This window comes from Setaria italica, chromosome III (genome assembly GCF_000263155.2).
Source record: "Setaria italica strain Yugu1 chromosome III, Setaria_italica_v2.0, whole genome shotgun sequence".
In the NCBI taxonomy this organism is placed as follows: Eukaryota; Viridiplantae; Streptophyta; class Magnoliopsida; order Poales; family Poaceae; genus Setaria; species Setaria italica.
The window spans coordinates 14,235,232-14,252,609 of record NC_028452.1 but is presented as its reverse complement, the minus strand read 5'-3'; the positions used below and the strand labels follow the sequence as shown (position 1 = coordinate 14,252,609).

General features: G+C 49.0%; 3 protein-coding genes and 1 non-coding gene across 4 annotated transcripts; 3 read left to right on the top strand and 1 right to left on the bottom strand.

The window, feature by feature from the left end:
* Positions 1 to 320: 320 nt before the first annotated feature.
* Positions 321 to 5,330, top strand: LOC101784551 (cyclic nucleotide-gated ion channel 4). Its single transcript, XM_004961537.2, has 3 exons — positions 321 to 1,039; positions 3,505 to 3,720; positions 3,819 to 5,330. The coding sequence occupies exons 1-3, from the start codon at positions 428 to 430 to the stop codon at positions 5,121 to 5,123; spliced, it is 2,133 nt and encodes a 710-aa protein (XP_004961594.1). The 5' UTR covers positions 321 to 427; the 3' UTR covers positions 5,124 to 5,330.
* A 3,710-nt stretch (positions 5,331 to 9,040) lies between these two features.
* LOC101783877 (probable 1-acyl-sn-glycerol-3-phosphate acyltransferase 5) lies at positions 9,041 to 12,559 on the top strand. The gene is made up of 4 exons (XM_004961535.2): positions 9,041 to 9,238; positions 10,276 to 11,004; positions 11,370 to 11,500; positions 11,981 to 12,559. The coding sequence occupies exons 2-4, from the start codon at positions 10,376 to 10,378 to the stop codon at positions 12,418 to 12,420; spliced, it is 1,200 nt and encodes a 399-aa protein (XP_004961592.1). The 5' UTR covers positions 9,041 to 9,238; positions 10,276 to 10,375; the 3' UTR covers positions 12,421 to 12,559.
* A 427-nt stretch (positions 12,560 to 12,986) lies between these two features.
* TRNAD-GUC lies at positions 12,987 to 13,058 on the top strand. The gene has a single exon. It is a non-coding gene; the product is annotated as a tRNA-Asp (tRNA).
* Positions 13,059 to 13,409: 351 nt separating this feature from the next.
* On the bottom strand, positions 13,410 to 16,433 carry LOC101783477. The gene is made up of 6 exons (XM_004961534.4): positions 15,945 to 16,433; positions 15,183 to 15,260; positions 14,879 to 14,913; positions 14,747 to 14,802; positions 14,189 to 14,296; positions 13,410 to 13,999 (listed from the first exon to the last, which is right to left on the bottom strand). The coding sequence occupies exons 1-6, from the start codon at positions 16,311 to 16,313 to the stop codon at positions 13,941 to 13,943; spliced, it is 705 nt and encodes a 234-aa protein (XP_004961591.1). The 5' UTR covers positions 16,314 to 16,433; the 3' UTR covers positions 13,410 to 13,940.
* Between the last annotated feature and the right edge of the window lie 945 nt (positions 16,434 to 17,378).

Here is a 17,378-nt window from a genome sequence, read left to right as displayed (position 1 = left end):
ACATCCTTGTGTAGAATTTTATCATCCTAGTCATAATTTTTCGCTCAATCTGCTTGGATCGTGTGTTGCACGGCACTGGTTTATCGGCCAACAGTTTTTATCTTTTGCCCAACACAAGAGGATCTGAGCTTCGTTGTTTTGAAAATAAGTGATTGCTTCTCTGGAATGCTGCAAATTAGAATTCATGTTTGCACTTGCACACAGCCAAACACAAGTTGCAACGCAAAACGGTGAGGGCAATCTGGTCATTTCAGGCGCTGTACAGTAGCACAGTGCACACCACCAATCCGTCATCTTATATCCGTCCACCTCACCCCGTTGCTCCGAGTGACGACACGCCCTTCGCCGCTTCCGCAGCTCTGCAGGCTCATGTCCACTGCTGGTGCGGCATCATCAACGGCCAAGCTCGCCGGCGAGCTCCACCGCCATGTCAAGTGACCCCTCCGCGCGCTCGTCGCCTTCCTCCTCCGCCGCGTCGCCTCCCAATGACGCGCGGCGGAGAGACCAAGCAGGACAGGCGACGCCGCCGCCAGGGGGAGAGGCGATCGACACCAGCGGCAAGAGCCGCCGGGGCCGGCGGCGGCGCGTGCCCTGGTGCCCCCCCGGCCTCGGCGCGGCGTGGCCGCTGGACCCGCGGGCGAGGTGGGTCCGGCAGTGGAACCGCGCCTACCTCCTGGCCTGCGCGGCGGGGCTCATGGTGGACCCGCTCTTCCTGTACACCGTGTCCGTGAGCGGCCCGCTCATGTGCCTCTTCCTCGACGGCTGGCTCGCCGCCGCTGTCACCGCGCTGCGCTGCGCGGTGGACGCCATGCACGTGTGGAACATCGCGACGCAGCTCCGCTTGACGCGGGGCACGGCGGGGAGCAAGCGCGCGGAGGGGAGCTCGGGCGACGAGGAGCAGCAGGCGGCGGCGGCCGCGGGGGAGGAGGAGGACGACGACGAGGAGGGCGCCGACGAGGTCGCGCGCAAGCTCCCGGCGGGCGCGAGGTCCAAGAAGGCCTCGGTGCTGGACTTGTTCGTCATCCTCCCCGTGATGCAGGTGCACAACTTGTTTATACTCACTAGTCAATGTTGAAACCGTTTTTTCCCAAGATTTAGGAGTGCTTGTTAAACCGTTGAGCTAGCTGCTATTAGAAGTGAATTAGTGATCCCAGTCTATTTACGTGTTTGTCGATGCCATCATCATGCTATGGCATCACATCTCAACATATTTTCCTAAAAACTATAGGATATCTTGGCAACTGATCAGATCGAACACATATTCACATATGCTCTGTTCAGTGATGTACGCTTTGATCTACTAGGTTATTATGTTCATTTTGCTGAGACAAAAGTGCATGATTTCTCCCTCTTTATTGCAGTCCAACTCCTGTTGTTTTTAAGTGCTTATTAAGATTGTTGGTTCACAACTCACATACTAGAATATAGTACCGCATTAGGTACTAGTCGGAAGTGATTATTTTCTCCTCTCAATAATAGGCCATGTGATTGATTTATAATCTGCATATAGTTTGGTTTGTTGTTTTTTGTATTTAAGAATGGCACATGCGATACACCTGCCGATCCTTGACTCGGTTCGCAGGGCTTGTCTACTTTGCACTGGTCACCTATTACTCTGTTTACTGATCATAATAAGATTTGAAATATTTTTTTTAAAAAAATCAAATTATTTTTCTGCACAAAATCGAAATTGGTACTTTTCTAAACAAGGGTCACATGGCTAAGATAACTAGGAGTACCTTAATCATAGTTAGTAAGATTTGAACCATAATATCCTTATAATTTTTCAAAATGGGAGATGATTAGGCGTTGAACAGACTAGCCACTACACAAGATCATCTCTGACTTTTCCCCGATGGTTATTTCTGGTTGCCTACAGTTTAGTGCACTCCTAGTGTAAACTAGGCATCCCGACGATGAAAACAAAATCCAATGATAAAAACATGAGTTTTGCTACACATCTATCGACAGATTCTTGGGTCAAAATCTGTCAAATTCCATACCTTCTTCTCCGGCGTGCTTCATTCCTCCTTCTTCATGTCCGGTGACCTCCATTAGCAACCTGGCGATGATGGCGATGGGTGGGTGGGGCGGCAGGGGTGCCGCCCGTCATGGGTGGTGGGAGAAAAACGGTTGGCCTACAATGGCGGCAGAGGCGAGCGTCGCCGATGGGTTAGCGAGGGAGCGGTCGTGGGGTGGCGGCTCCGGTGGTGGCGGTGCCGCCGGAGACGAGCTAGGTAGTGGTGGAGCACGATGAGATGGATGCCAATAGAGAGAGGAGAGAGAGGAGGGAGGGGCGGTAGCGGCGGGGGTCACCGGTGGGCCACGCGGCAACAGACATGGCAACGGCAAGGTGGCAGGGAGGTAGCGCCGGGGCAGAGCAGGAACAGCGGCGGGACACTCAAGGAGAGAATGAGCGATGCCATGATGGAAGTGGACCTGGAGAGGATAACGTTAGGCCACTGCTGTTGTTGGTGACTTTTGGGTGTTTGGTTCCCAGCCGCACCAAATCTTAAGCAAGTTTGTCCAATTTGGTAAGTGTTTGGTTGGACAACTAACCTTTGGCAAGATTTTTTGAGCTCCACGTGTCATAGAGACAAAAAGTGTGGTAAGATTCCTTTTTCCATGGCAAAGTGTGGCTTCAAATTTCTTTGCCATACTTTTTGTGGCTTGCCACACTTGCCAAAGGTTAGGCTAGCAACCAAACACGCCGGTGAGTTGATCTGGGCCATATACTATCGATCTAAAGATCTAGAATTTGACAGATTTTTATCTCCCTTTCTGGCGACAGATAAATAGTGTATCCAAAAAACATTACAAACTAGAAATATCCAACAAGCAGGCTTAACAATGATCATCAGTAGATGCACTGAACTTCGGGTCACTGAAAAATATAGGTTTCGGCAGACAGAATGTCGAAGCAGAAGAATAATTCAACATAAGTGCCGCACAGTCGAGATCGCCAATTTTCTGGCCCATTGCCCATGCATCATAAGTGCAAGATATGAATGATCTTTGCCCAGATCGCTGTCCACAGTCCACGCATAGGGCGCAGCTTGGAGCTTTCCGAGTTTATTTGCATTACCTTGTCCGAAATGTTCTCTGCCAGCCAGGAACGGTGCCGCGTCGCCTTGCGTCGGTCCCAGCACTGTTGCAACCGCATACCGCCATTGATCTCACGTCGCTAGCACTGCACAGGCATACTGGCACGGTTGCGTGATCCGCCGCCCAGGCTGCACGGATTGGTGACACGAGTGGGGCACGCGTGCCTTAGCTTCTCTGCTTCTGCTTGTCCCGACGCGCATTATTTTGGTCCTGCGCCTGCCCCGTAGTAGCTCGCGCAGCGGCCATTGGTGGTGGCTCGTAAAGCGGCCGATGGGGCCAGCAGCCGGCCACGGCCAGGACCCACGGCTCTTCACCTCGGCCACCAGACTGCCATTTCTGTTCGCTCCTCGTCGGCGCTCGAGCAATCGTGTCATGTGCTGATTGGATAGTATAATGCAGGTTGTGGTGTGGGTTGCGGCGCCGGCAATGATCCGCGCGGGGCTGACGACGCCGGTGATGACGGTGCTGCTGGTGGCGTTCCTGCTCGAGTACCTGCCCAAGATCTACCACGCCGTGCGCTTCCTCCGCCGGATGCAGGGCCACTCCGGCTACGTCTTCGGCACCATCTGGTGGGGCATCGTGCTCAACCTCATGGCCTACTTCGTCGCCGCCCACGTACGTCTCAGTCCCTCTGATCACTGAAGCGCGCGCACATGCTGATCGATTACTGAACTGAACTGAACATGTGCCTCTGTGCTCGTCGATGCGTGCAGGCCGTGGGCGCGTGCTGGTACCTGCTCGGGGTCCAGCGTGCCAGCAAATGCCTCAAGGAGCAGTGCCAGCTCCAGGCGGCGGCCGGGGGGTGCGCGCGCAGCGGCGCGGTGGTGGCCTGCGCAGCGCCGCTCTACTACGGCGGCTCCCCCTCCGCCGCCGCGGCGGGGCACCTCGGCGCCGGCAGGCTCGCGTGGGCCCGAAACGCGCCGGCCCGTGCCACGTGCCTCGCCAGCAGCAGCGGCGACGGCAGCGGTGGCTACCAGTACGGCGCGTACAAGTGGACGGTGATGCTGGTGGCGAACCCGAGCCGGGTGGAGCGGATGCTGCTCCCCATCTTCTGGGGCCTGATGACACTCAGCACGTTCGGCAATCTGGAGAGCACGACGGAGTGGCTGGAGATCGTGTTCAACATCCTGACCATCACGGGCGGTCTGATCCTCGTCACCATGCTCATCGGCAACATCAAGGTGTTCCTGAACGCGACCACCTCCAAGAAGCAGGCGATGCACACGCGGCTCCGCGCCGTGGAGTGGTGGATGCGTCGCAAGGGCCTGCCCCGCGGGTTCCGGCACCGTGTGCGCCAGTTCGAGCGGCAGCGCTGGGCTGCCACCCGCGGCGTCGACGAGTGCCAGATCGTGCGCGACCTCCCCGAGGGCCTCCGCCGGGACATCAAGTACCACCTGTGCCTCGACCTCGTCCGGCAGGTCCCGCTCTTCCAGCACATGGACGACCTCGTCCTGGAGAACATCTGCGACAGGGTCAAGTCCCTCATCTTCCCCAAGGGGGAGACGATCGTGAGGGAGGGCGACGTGGTGCGGCGGATGCTGTTCATCGTGCGTGGCCACCTGGCGTGCAGCCAGGCGCTGCGGAACGGCGCGACGAGCAGCTGCACGCTGGGGCCCGGCAACTTCAGCGGCGACGAGCTGCTGTCGTGGTGCCTGCGCCGGCCGTTCCGGGACCGGCTGCCGACGGCGTCGGCGACGCTGGTGACGCTGGAGAGCACGGAGGCGTTCGGGCTCGACGCCGCCGACGTCAAGTACGTGACGCAGCACTTCCGGTACACCTTCGCCAACGAAAAGGTGCGGCGCAGCGCCAGGTACTACTCGCCCGGGTGGCGCACCTGGGCTGCCGTCGCCGTGCAGCTGGCGTGGAGGAGGTACAAGCACCGCAAGACGCTCGCGTCGCTCTCCTTCATCCGCCCGCGGAGGCCGCTGTCGAGGTGCTCCTCGCTCGGGGAGGAGAAGCTACGGCTCTACACCGCCATCCTCACCTCGCCCAAGCCCAACCAAGACGACGACTTCTAGGCTTCTAGCCTCTAGGCCGGTCGAGGCTGGATGGCTGGCTGGCTGGCTTCATCATGCAAATTAGTACACGACATTGATGCCCGATGCCCTCTGCTGGTGGGCGGGGTTGTACAGTAATATGGTTGGACGGTCCAAGCATGTTCCGATCATCACGGAATTCCTCGGCAGAGAGAAATATTGGCTAGTACCCCCTCATTTTAATTTTTCTAGATACATAGTCTTAGATATGAACCTAGATATATATTATATCTAGATACATAGCAAAAATTATAAATTAAAAAATCAAAAATCAAAATGAATAGTAATTTAGGACGGAGGAAGTACCTGTGAACCTCAATTCATCACAGTCCCTCGGTCCCTTTTGGTAGGATCAGCCCTGTCCGCGCTCGATCTCTTTCCCTGTGAATACATGCATATCATCTAGGGATGAACAAAACATTACTATAGGCTATCCTGAGCTACTCTCGAGACTGGCGATGCTACAAGCTTCCCGGATAATCATGCCAACGCGAGTTCAAACGCTGTTGGGGTCAACAACAACACGTCACTGGGAGAGGGCAAGTTCACCGTGAAATTTTGCAACAAACACGGGCCCGGGGACATTATTTGCTACAGTGCAGTTTTCATTTTTTTGTTGTATCTTGTACATGTTTCCGTTGTATCTCAAATTTTGCATGATAGTAGAAGATGACATGAGCTATCCATTCATATTTTTGTTGGAATTCATTTTGATGATAATATCCTAGTGGGTTGTTCTTACAGGTGGACCCGAGGGTAAAATGGTATTTTTACTCCTCTTCTTAGCTAGAAAAGATTAATTTATTCAGTGCAGTGTGTTACGAATCAACAATCGCACGATACGCTGGAGACTAAATCAACATTGGTGACGTGCACATGATAAAATAATACTCCCTCCATCCCAAATTATAAATCATTCCAAGAATCTTGGAGAGTCAAAATATATTAAATTTGACAAATTTATATGATAATATAATAACATTTATGATGTCAACTAAGTATCATTAGATTCTTCATCAATTATATTTTTATAGTATACCTATTTGATGTCATAAATCTTTATAATTTTCTCTATAATTTTGGTCAAACTTGAGATGCTTTTGTTACGAACGACGTATGGGAATATGAAGTAAAGAATCAAACCACAGAGGAGACACACGATTTAACGTGGAAAACCCCTTCGATGTGAAGGGGAAAAACCACGGGCACCAGCCAGCAAACCAATCTCACTATCTCAAGATTTTAGGGTTACACGCCTATGGCGGCTTACAAGAGAATCTTTTCTCCACGAAACCCTAGCAAGGGTATATATATGCTGTACCGACTCTTGGTCCCGGGCGAGGGTGGAACTCCGCCTCGCCCGACCCTGAGTCCTTGGTCCCGGGGTCGGATGCGCCGAACCCCTTGAGGGTGGAACTCCGCCTCGCCCGACCCTGAGTCCTGGGGTCGGGTGGAACTCCGCCTCGCCCGACCCTTAGTCCTGGGGTCGGGAGTGTCCGACCCCTGAGCGGAACGCTCCGGCTCGCCCGAGGCCTATATCCTGGAGTGAATTTGGAACAACTTCCAACAGCTTTGACTCTCCAAGATTCTTAGAATGACTTATAATTTGGAATGGAGGGAGTATTTTGGTGGTGTCCTAGGGACTAAAAACCCTAGGTTGCGTTTGGATAGACCTTGGGTTAAGGATAGGAAAATGAGTTGGGATATACTCCCTCTGTCCTGAAAAGGATGTAACTATGGTATGCGTTCCAGTTAAAGTGCTTCACGTTTGACCAGGTTTGTAGTAAATAGTATCCATATTTATAGCTCCAAATTAATTTATTATGAAAATACATTTCATAATTAATCTAATGATGTTTATTTGATATTAAATATATTTATACTTTTTCATCTATAATAGGTCAAATTGATACAATAAATCATGACACTGTTCCAGAATTGCATTCTTTTGGGGACGGAGGGAGTAGTTGGTTGGGATATAAAGTTTTATCCCATTACCATGTTTGGGTATGCCGTTTGGGTTTGGTTATTACGTGGGGCCCACATGTTTATAAAAAAATAAAACTACACGAAGGTCCTGTTATCCACACCTAGGCACCCAGCAGCTTCCAGCAATCCAGCTCCGCGTGGGAGGAGCGTCAGCTCCGGCGGCCCAACGCGCGCGAGGCGAGCGCGGCTCCAGCGACTCCGGGCGTGCGGTTTCCAGCGGCCCCCGTGCGTGCGAGGCGAGGCGAGGTCAGCTCCGGCGCCCCCCGCGCATGCGAGGCCAGGCGAGGCTCCAGCCACCATGCGCGGTGGCGGCTGCGGCTTCGCTCCTGCCGTGGCTCCGGCCACGAAGCGGGGCGACGGCGTGTCGGGTCAACAGGGGCAACACGAACGGCAGCTCCGGCGGTCGGCTATCCGCGAGTGCGATGTCAGCAGCGGCTCCAGCCTCCGGGGGCCAGCGCGAGCAGTGTGGACGGTAGGCGGGTAGCCCATGCGTCGAGGTGAGCTGCGCCTCCCCGTGCCCGCGCGAGACGCGAGCGGCGCGTCCGGGGACCAGCGCGTGCGAGGGGAGCAACAACTCCTGCGACCAGCGCGAGCGGCGGCTCCAGCAGATATAACGGCCGCTCTGCATCTGCTGTGCCATTTCCCGATAGTAACTCACCGCTCCCGTAGGGATTAGATTGCGAGGAATTTTACGCACAGGTGGTAGTACAGGAGTATATGCTCTTTTTGTATGGGTGAACTTGTAATTAGCATGACATATCGCCCTTCTTCGTCGGCGAGAAGACGGGCGTGCCCAATGCCAACTCGCTCAGGGGCTTCGAGGTCATCGATGCTATAAAGGCTGAGTTGGAGCGAGAGTGCCCGGAGACAGTCTCCTGCGCCAAGCTCCTCGCCATCGCTGCCCGTGACTCCGTCGTGGTGGTAATAATCACATACATACATGCATGCAATTATCATCCATAAGCATCTAGATGATCATGATTGTCGGTGCATTCAGTCGGGCGGGCCGAGCTGGGAGGTAGAGGCCGGCCAGAAGGACGTCCGCACGATAAGCCTTCAGGGCGCCAACGTCAACCTCCCGACGCTGACGTCCAGCGTTGCTACCCTCGTGCAGAAGTTCAGGAACGTTGGCCTCTCCACCAAGGACATGATCGACCTCAGGCGCGCGCACCATCAGCAAGGCATGGATGGTGCACAACCGTCCAACCAGGCGCTAACGTCGCCGTCAGGTACAGCCGTGCCCGGGGTAGAGGATGATGACGGAGTCGCCGGCCTTGTGGCCGCCTACGCGTTCGACGCCCTGTCTTCTTCCGGGACTTTGCGGAGTCCATGCTCGCTAGGCGCGGTCGACCTGGCATTGTCGACCTTGGTTCCTCTGGCCGGTCTCCACCGCCATCGACGAGCAGGATCAGTTTGTGCTCGCGTCCAGGCACGGGATTACAAGACACGCAGGGCCGGGGGAGTGGCCGCCGCCGCCCGTCCAGTGCCATTTTACATATTTCCAATCATACCACTATACTACCCATACTACTCATGCATACTACATATACTACAGCTTAAGGTTTAATAGTATATAATTAATCTTAACCGTCGAATACTTACCTACGAGTACTTTTCAAACGGTAATATAAGGTAGTATTGTGTACCGTAAAAGAGCTCTAGATTGCTAGAAGCTTAAAAAAAAGTTATACACATTTTCCTATTCCATCCATTTATCTATCCCACTAATCCCATTTCCCACTCCCCAAACGCCACCTATGAAAAACCACAAAAGTTCCACAAAGGTGCGCCGTGCCAGGTGCCACGCCTCTGTTGCTGTGTTGCTGTTTTGCGGCTCACCCACGCGGCCGCGCCACGCCCATCCATCCGCGGTTAAACGGTTAAACCCTCCCTCCCTCTCTCTCTGCAGTGGGAAATGGGATGCCCAGGCCACTCCCTCCCCTCCTCTCGCTTTCCCCTGGCCTCCACCGACCAGACGAGAGGGGAGAGCCCCAGACACCGCACCGCAAAACCCCACACCCCGCTCCTCCCCATTCCCATCGGAATCTCCAGCCAGCGGCTCGCCCCCGCCCCGCCGCCCGCGGCAGCAGCCGGCGGTCCTGTCCCCGGTAAATCCCGCCCCGTTCCCACCCCTCCTCATCTCTCCACTGTTCGGGTCCCCGGACGGCGGCCTGGCCTGGCCCTCCAGCTTTGCGTGCGGATGCGGTTTCGTTTAGCTGCTTGGGGTGCCGCCGCCGCCGTCGAGATCTGATGGCGCGGTTCGAGGTGCGCGCGCTCCGGTTCCCCGGGGCGCGCTGGCATTTAGTTTCACTGCTCTGTTTAGTGTGCCGTAGCGCCGTGCCACCGCGGGGGTGATGAAATGGGAAGCGCAGGCGTGCGGCGTGGCGGTTCAGGTGGCCGTTGGGGGGAGGTTTCTGTTCGGGGGTGCTGGAGTTGATTGACGTGTGGCTGGAGTTGAGCTCTCGCCCAACGATCGGTTGGCCGCCTTGCTTTTGCTTGCTGGAAACAGGCGGTTTTACGCTGTCGATTCAGGTGGGGGAGCTTGATAGTGAACTGCTGTGGTCCTGTTGGTTAAGCGTTAGTATCGTGTGAATGAATGTCCCTTTCCAGATTTGCTCAATGCGATAGTCTGAAAGTGCTTCGGACTCGCTCCAGTGGCACACAGTGTAGAGTGCGTCAACCTTTTGGTAGTGTTTCCAGATTTGCTAAATTTCCTAGTTGAATGGAATTGTTAGATGGTTCATTCTGCTTGCCTTCACACATGGAGGCATTTTTTTTAATTGTTGGCACTGACAAGTGTGCATTAAAGAAAAAATAAAGTGGAGACGTAGTCACGTAGCCCCAAAGTGCGAACTAGTCAAGAATAATCTAATCTGATTTTAGTAATCGTCGGATGGTGTTGTCTTGGACTGAGGGTTCAGGATACAGTGGTACGGTGGCAGACATAATATGGCTTTTCTTTTAAATAACAGCTCTTGCATAATGCATGTCTCAGAGGCTCAGACTTTAATTGTGATATATGCGCTTTTCGTAGTTCTCCCATTTTCTGTTATAGATTCGCATCAGCAAGCACAATGGAGCTTATTTATTTTGAGTTGTCCTAATACTGCCATACTTACAACGAATCTCTAATGACTTTGTTCAGTTCATACTTCTCCCATCATATGTGGAGCTTGAATGGTTCCATTCGTGCTGGGAATGTGAATTTCTTGGAGGGTTAAGGATTTTCATTCTAGCCATACAAAATGGAGTGTCCAAGTTCAACTAGTTCCCAAGGGCATCATGTTAATGGAAAGCAGAGCACTGATCCTCCTGGTCCTGCCATCTTGAAGAATGGACCAAGACACCGTCCACTGACCCCAATAAGACGATGCCGTGGAGTATTATGTTTGGTGATTATGCTATTAACAGCATTCATGATGATGGTTTACCTGTCCCCTATCACTACTTTCCTTGTACGGTTGTTCAGTGTGCATTACAGCAGAAAGTCAACATGTTTTCTGTTTGGTATGTGGTTAGCCATGTGGCCTTTTTTGTTTGAGAAGGTTAACAAGACCAGGTTTATTTTCTCTGGTGAAAGCGTGCCCCCAAAAGAGCGTGTGCTGTTGTTTGCTAACCACAGGACTGAAGTTGACTGGATGTACTTGTGGGATTTTGCACTGAGGAAAGGCCGCTTGCAGTGTATCAAGTATATGCTTAAGAAAAGCTTGATGAAGTTGCCTGTTTTTAACTGGTCATTTCACCTTATTGAGTTTATCCCGGTAGATCGGAAGTGGGAGATTGATGAGCCAATCATCCGAAGGAGGCTATCAGAATTTAAGAACCCTAGGGATCCCCTTTGGCTGGCAGTTTTTCCTGAAGGCACTGATTATACGTAAGATCTCTTCCCATTCAGTTTATTACCACATTTCTGCCTAAATAACTGGCACAATTTGCTTCTATATTTTGGGCTTCTGGAAGGATATATCCAGTCATCACTTTTATGAATTAGTCCTTCTCGTAACACAGGTAGCCTAGACTCCAGGCATGGATTCTCTAAAATTGATTTTATGTATAGTAGATGCATGTACATTGTCTAGACTCTAGATACATGCTAATTGTCCCATCTCATGCACAACAACATCCTGCACCTGTGAGAATCTGCTGTACTGTATGCCTTCCTTTGTGAGAATCTGTTTTGCTTTGTGCCTGCCTTTTTTATCTATCAGATGCTAACTAGTGATTATATTAATGTCTCAGTGAGAAGAAATGTATTAAAAGTCAAGAGTATGCAGTAGAGCATGGTTTGCCTGTTCTAAAAAATGTACTCCTTCCAAAGACAAAGGGATTCAATTGCTGTTTGCAAGAGCTGAGAAGTTCCATAGACGCTGGTAACTGCTCGCACTTGTCCTTTGGAAAATTTTACTTCTTTATTGTAGCATCTTTATTGTAGCATTTGCAAACAACTATTTCGGCAAGCCGTGTCCTGGACTGAACGTTAGCATCTCTTCATTCATTAGAAGTTATAACATCTTATGTTGGACTCTTCTGGCTAGTTCAATTCACTTTTAGTTGGACCAGCTGGCTGGTTTGCTCAAAAACTCTATTCATGGTAGTTGCGAAACAAAAATCCAAATATTGTAGCAGTTTTGCAGTATCCTGGAAATTTTACTGCAGTGCATGAAGCCAAGAGCCCATGTTCCAAGTAGGATTTACTGTCAAAGGTAATAAGTTATGCACAAGTGAGAGGGTGAATTGCAGGAAGTTTTAGTAACAATATACTTTCAACTGGTTGAGTGTGAAATAGTTCGTAATATTTTGCTACAATGATTTGCCCATTTGGTTACATGACTTGTACTTGGCTGATGCAGTTTATGATATCACAATCGCATATAAACATCGTCTACCAACTTTTCTGGACAACGTCTATGGCATCGATCCTTCCGAAGTCCACATCCATATCAACAGCATCCAAGTCTCTGACATACCAACATCAGAAGACGAAGTGGCTGGCTGGCTGGTCGAGCGGTTCCGGCTGAAGGACGAGCTCCTGTCCAAATTTTCGGCACTAGGCCACTTCCCAAATGAAGGGACCGAAGGGGATCTGTCGACACTCAAGTGCCTTGTGAATTTCACAGCTGTGGTCAGCGTTACGGGCATCCTCACGTACCTTACCCTGTTTTCATCCGTGTGGTTCAAGGTTTTCGTAGCGTTTAGCTGTGCGTTTCTTACGATCGTGACCTGCTACTCTATACATCTGCCCCAGCTGATAGGTTCCCCTGGGTTGAGCTCCCGTGCGAAGTATGCTTGATTGTAACTTGTGTTGTAACTGAAAGCTGGATGACACAGCTTGTAACCACCACGTCCGGAGTGTATGTGCATATGTGTTCAATGTGCATCTGTTGCTAGGAACTTTGACTTTGGTTAAGCTTTTGGGAGTATTCTTTGCCTGGACTTGCTTGAGGCTTTATTGTTGCATTGCAGCCAATCTGCGATCGCTGAGGTCGCGGTGTGGTGATTGTTGCGCCATATATGATGTATCTGGGTGGTCTGCTGCTTGGGGCTGATGGTTCTGTTCGAGCTCATTTTGTACTTCGCCGTTTCAACTTACTCTGATGGCTCGAATGGGGGTAAAACTGGGCGCCACAAGAATTATGCATGCCTGAACGATGACAATGAAAATGCTGTAGGCCTGTAAGCTGTAGCAGGATAGGATCCGTCATCTTCGGAAGGGATTATATCACGTTTTGCCGCATTTATCACATCCGCAACTTGCAAAAGCCCCCGATGAAGGGAACTTTGTTGGGTTGTTTGTTTGGCGCCTTCTTTGGAGGAGCTTTTCGTTTTAAATATCTATAAATTACAATAGGCATCGAGGTCGTTGTAGTATAGTGGTGAGTATTCCCGCCTGTCACGCGGGTGACCCGGGTTCGATCCCCGGCAACGGCGCTTTTTTTTATGTAAAGCTCGTTGTCTCATAAGTTCCTAGCCGCTCTGCTTCCAGTTGCCTCACGTGTTCCTACCCCAGTACCCCTGTTCCATTTTCAAAGCTGACCTATAAAGCAATTAAGGTAATCAAAGTACAGATCCGTGATACAAGAAATTTCATACTAGTATAATAATTTCGTTTATGCTCACTTCAGTATCTGGAAGACCTTTTCACAGTTCGGATAGTGCCAGCAAAAGAAAACAGAGCATGAACAGAACAGAGTTTCTTCTTTCAATTTTTTGTATAAAATAACGTATTTTTTTCTTACAAAAAAGATAACAGTAGTTTTTAATACTAACAAGCATCCGACCTCATCCCTAAGTAACTTTAAGAAACAAATGTTTCAAAAGTACAGAGAGTTATGTTAAGAACTTATTTTACATGTATAATACAAACCAATCAATTGAAAAGGAGGAATGGCAAGAATCTCCCTCAAACGGAAGCCGTTTCTGTAGAGCCTATAATTCCAAGTCTGGCGCTGTAATACTCTTGACCAAAAAAGCAATCTACAGCAAGTTCACCGACACGACAACTCATCTGTTACTAGCTATCGCACTCCCGTTACAGTTTATCATGTATACACACAAAACACTAAGCATACCATTGTCACGCTATCCTGCTACTATATCCATTGTCAATCTATATACATTTGCCAAAAGATGCCCACCCAGTTTCAGCTGCTTCTTAGTTTTGACATCGGGGACCCAATCTTTGCTTCAAACGTATATGAATGAGGCTGCAGGTAGGGACTCAGTATAGCCTGCGGCAAAACTGGCATTCAACTGAAAGGCAGAAGAGCCAATACTGATAAGCGATGATGCTGTGTAGGATCTGCGGAGATATCATTCAACATCCTTGACTTCAGCCTCGATGTCCACAATTGTTCCAGAAGGGGCCGTCCCTACATACAGAAGCACGAAGTGTGGTTATTGATGATTAGGTGGCCAGATTGCTTGCAAAAAAGCTCATTGACAATTGAGTTAGAAGAAATTCAATATGGTTTGTGTTTATTAAGCATAGGCAGCCATTGGTCACTTTGGATGGCTCAAATTCAAGAAAAAAAAAGAAGGGAAAAAGAATCATTTGGGACCTCTCATTCCGCGGTTGAATAACTCATTGAACACCTGTCCATTTGTAGCAGTAGCACCCCTTCCAGATGAAAATCTAGCAGATTCTCTAACAAATTTGTTGCCCTGAACTGCATCATGTACACTGACCTCTTAGCTCCAACTCAAGTTCCACACAGACAAGCGTAATAAAGATGCTAAACAAAGGCGATTACACAATTCTCCATTCTTATTTGGCTAAGATAGCATAAATTGGCAAAGCAGTGATTCATGCCATCACCAGAGAATGTGGTTTTTTTAACTGAAATAAAGTATTGAAACCTAAGTTTTCAATTGCAACTTTATAACACATAAGTGATGACCATTAAAGTTTCGACCATAGGTTCAGCATAACTATGTTGTAATATCAGTCTACAGTACCTTAGGTTCGTTGTGATTTTTTTAGTAGCAGAATTACTAATGTGATTATGCAAAAACATGTGCATCGAAGAAGCAGTTCTTCTACGACATAAAAAAAAAGAGAGGAAGAGTATGACTAGTCATTTATCAGTAAGCAGGAAAGAGAAACAAAAGATGCATACCAGAGAAAGGCTGAGTGCAATAAGGACACAGTTGTGGTCCATCCTTCAAAGCAGACCTATAAGAAAATTAAGCTAATCAGAGTTCGTCTAAAGTACATATCTTTGAAGTTTATATAGTTCGTTTATTCTCACTTCAGTATCTGGAAGCTTTTTCCACAGTTCGGACACTGCCAACAAAGGAAACAGAACATGAATGTGGGAACATTAACAGAATGGTGCACACAGACAGCAGAGTTTCTTCCAATTTTGGGTAGGAATAAAAGATAACAATAGTAATGCTACTTGCCATTCAACCTGATAACCTTTCCCTAAGGAACTTTAAGAAACAATGTTTTAAAAGTGGCGAGGGTTATACAGAAACTTTTTCCACAGGTAGATAGAGGTCGATCATTAGAATTAAGGAATCACTGAATGCCAAATTTATGGGGAGACTTACATCGCCCTGGAGTATGTCTTGTCCTGCAAAGAAGAAAAATGCACCCAGAGCCAGAATAGGCAGCAGTATTGTGAGGAGCTGTTGTCACAAGAGATGTAAACATCCAAAGTTATTGTCAACTTAAGCAATTAAAATCATAAAATAAACGAAAAAAACTGAAGAATGAATGAACTTTTGTGAAATTTAAAAGCCAAATTTTAGTCATATAAACTTACTGATGTTATTTGAGAAGAGTCATTCCTTTTTGTGGTATGCAAATCGCAAGCCTAAACTTATCCAGTTACTAGCACCATAGATAGAGTAAAGCTAAATCAAGGTTTCAGATCGTCCAGGTTCTATGGAGTCTAACTGATCAAGGTTTCCATGAGCTAATGGTACAGTGCAGAATTATGGACTAGCAAGCCAATAGCAGCACACCTTAGCTCTACTAAACAACAATACTTGGTGATAAGGTAAACTGATAGGAAATTTGAGGTCAACTAAGAACCTATTACAACATACACTAGAAAACCATGCCTCGCAAAATCGCAGTGCATTCTTGGAGGTCAATTCCAGGCATCAATTTTAGCTGAGCTAACAATGGACATTTGTTTCCTACCACCAGGCATCGAAAAAGAAATATAAAGTCTAATATAACTTATTACCAAAAAAAAAGTCTAATATAACTTAGTGCCACAAATCCAAATGTCCTCACCGAAACAAACTACACAGAAAATTAACAAGATGCCGCAAATTTCAGCAGCGGCGAGAGAATTCTCGTACCCAGAGGGAGACGATTGCGTCAAGAACCCACCGGAGCTGGCCGGTCACGGCGAGGTACGTCAAGACGGCGGCGAAGGCGAGGTTCCCCACGACCCGTCCCGTGCCCTTGCCCATGCGCCTCCCGCCGCCGCCAAAGAAGGGGCCTCTCCCGGCTGCGGCGGCGCCAAGCCGACGCCGCCGCCTCCCCGCCGTTCTCCAAGCCAACTTATCGCCTTTCCCCAAGAACTCGCTCCGGTCCAACGGCCTCGCCGTGGAATAGGCCCCATTTGAGAATCTCGGAGGCAATTTCCTGAACCTTGGGTAGAGCAAGGCGTGCGAACAGCAGCAGAGCGGGCGAGGAGTGAGAAGAGTAGGCTGGAGCGAGGCCATGGAGGCGAAGGGACGCGTGGGGAAGATTCTTCTTCAGGAAGTATCGCTCCGCAACTGTTCTTCTAAATTCAATCTTTTTCGAATTTTCCCGTTGGGTTTGATGTTTCCAAATTTTTGTGGTCAAAACGCAGTAGGAGTTTGCAGCGGCAGAGATGGAGGGGGTGTTTGGATACGAGGTGCTAAACTTTAACAGTGTCACATCGGATGTTCGGATGCTAATTAGGAGAACTAAACATGAGCTAATTATAAAACTAATTGCATAATCCTGTGCTAATTCACGTGACGAATCTATTAAGCCTAATTAATCCATCATTAACAAATGGTTACTGTAGCACCACGTTGTCAAATCATGGACTAATTAGGCTTAATAGATTCGTCTCACGAATTACACTCCATCTGTGCAATTAGCTTTGTAATTAGTCTATGTTTAATACTCCTAATTAGCATCCAAACATTCGATGTGACGGGTGTTAAACTTTAACACCAGGGAGCCAAACAGGCCCGGAGTTGGAACACTGGAAGCAACCGGAAAGAGAAGTCTCTGCAGCACGCAGTCTTCGTTCCAGACACGACGTTCAACTGGATGGACAGCCGGAAATACAAACTTGTCAATTCCATATCTCCGATGGTTGAACCAAGTGGATGGGACTGTTTGCTAGAGATTACTTCTTTATCAGCTTTATTTTTCTAAAGTCTCAGAATATTTCAATTATTCTTCGCCAGGCAAAAAACAAACATTTATGGTGAGTAACCTCCAAATTAAACTTGGGTGTTTGGATACGAGGGCTAAACTTTAGCAGGGTCACATCGGATGTTCGGATGCTAATTAGGAGGACTAAATATGAGCTAATTACAAAATTAATTGCACAGATGGAGTATAATTCACGAAACGAATCTATTAAGGCTAATTAATCCATCATTAGCAAATAGTTACTGTTAAGCTTAATAGATTCATCTCGCAAATTAGACTCCATCTGCGCAATTAGTTTTGTAATTAGATTATGATTAATACTCCTAATTAGTATGCAAACATCCGATGTGACCCTGCTAAATTTTAGCACCTCG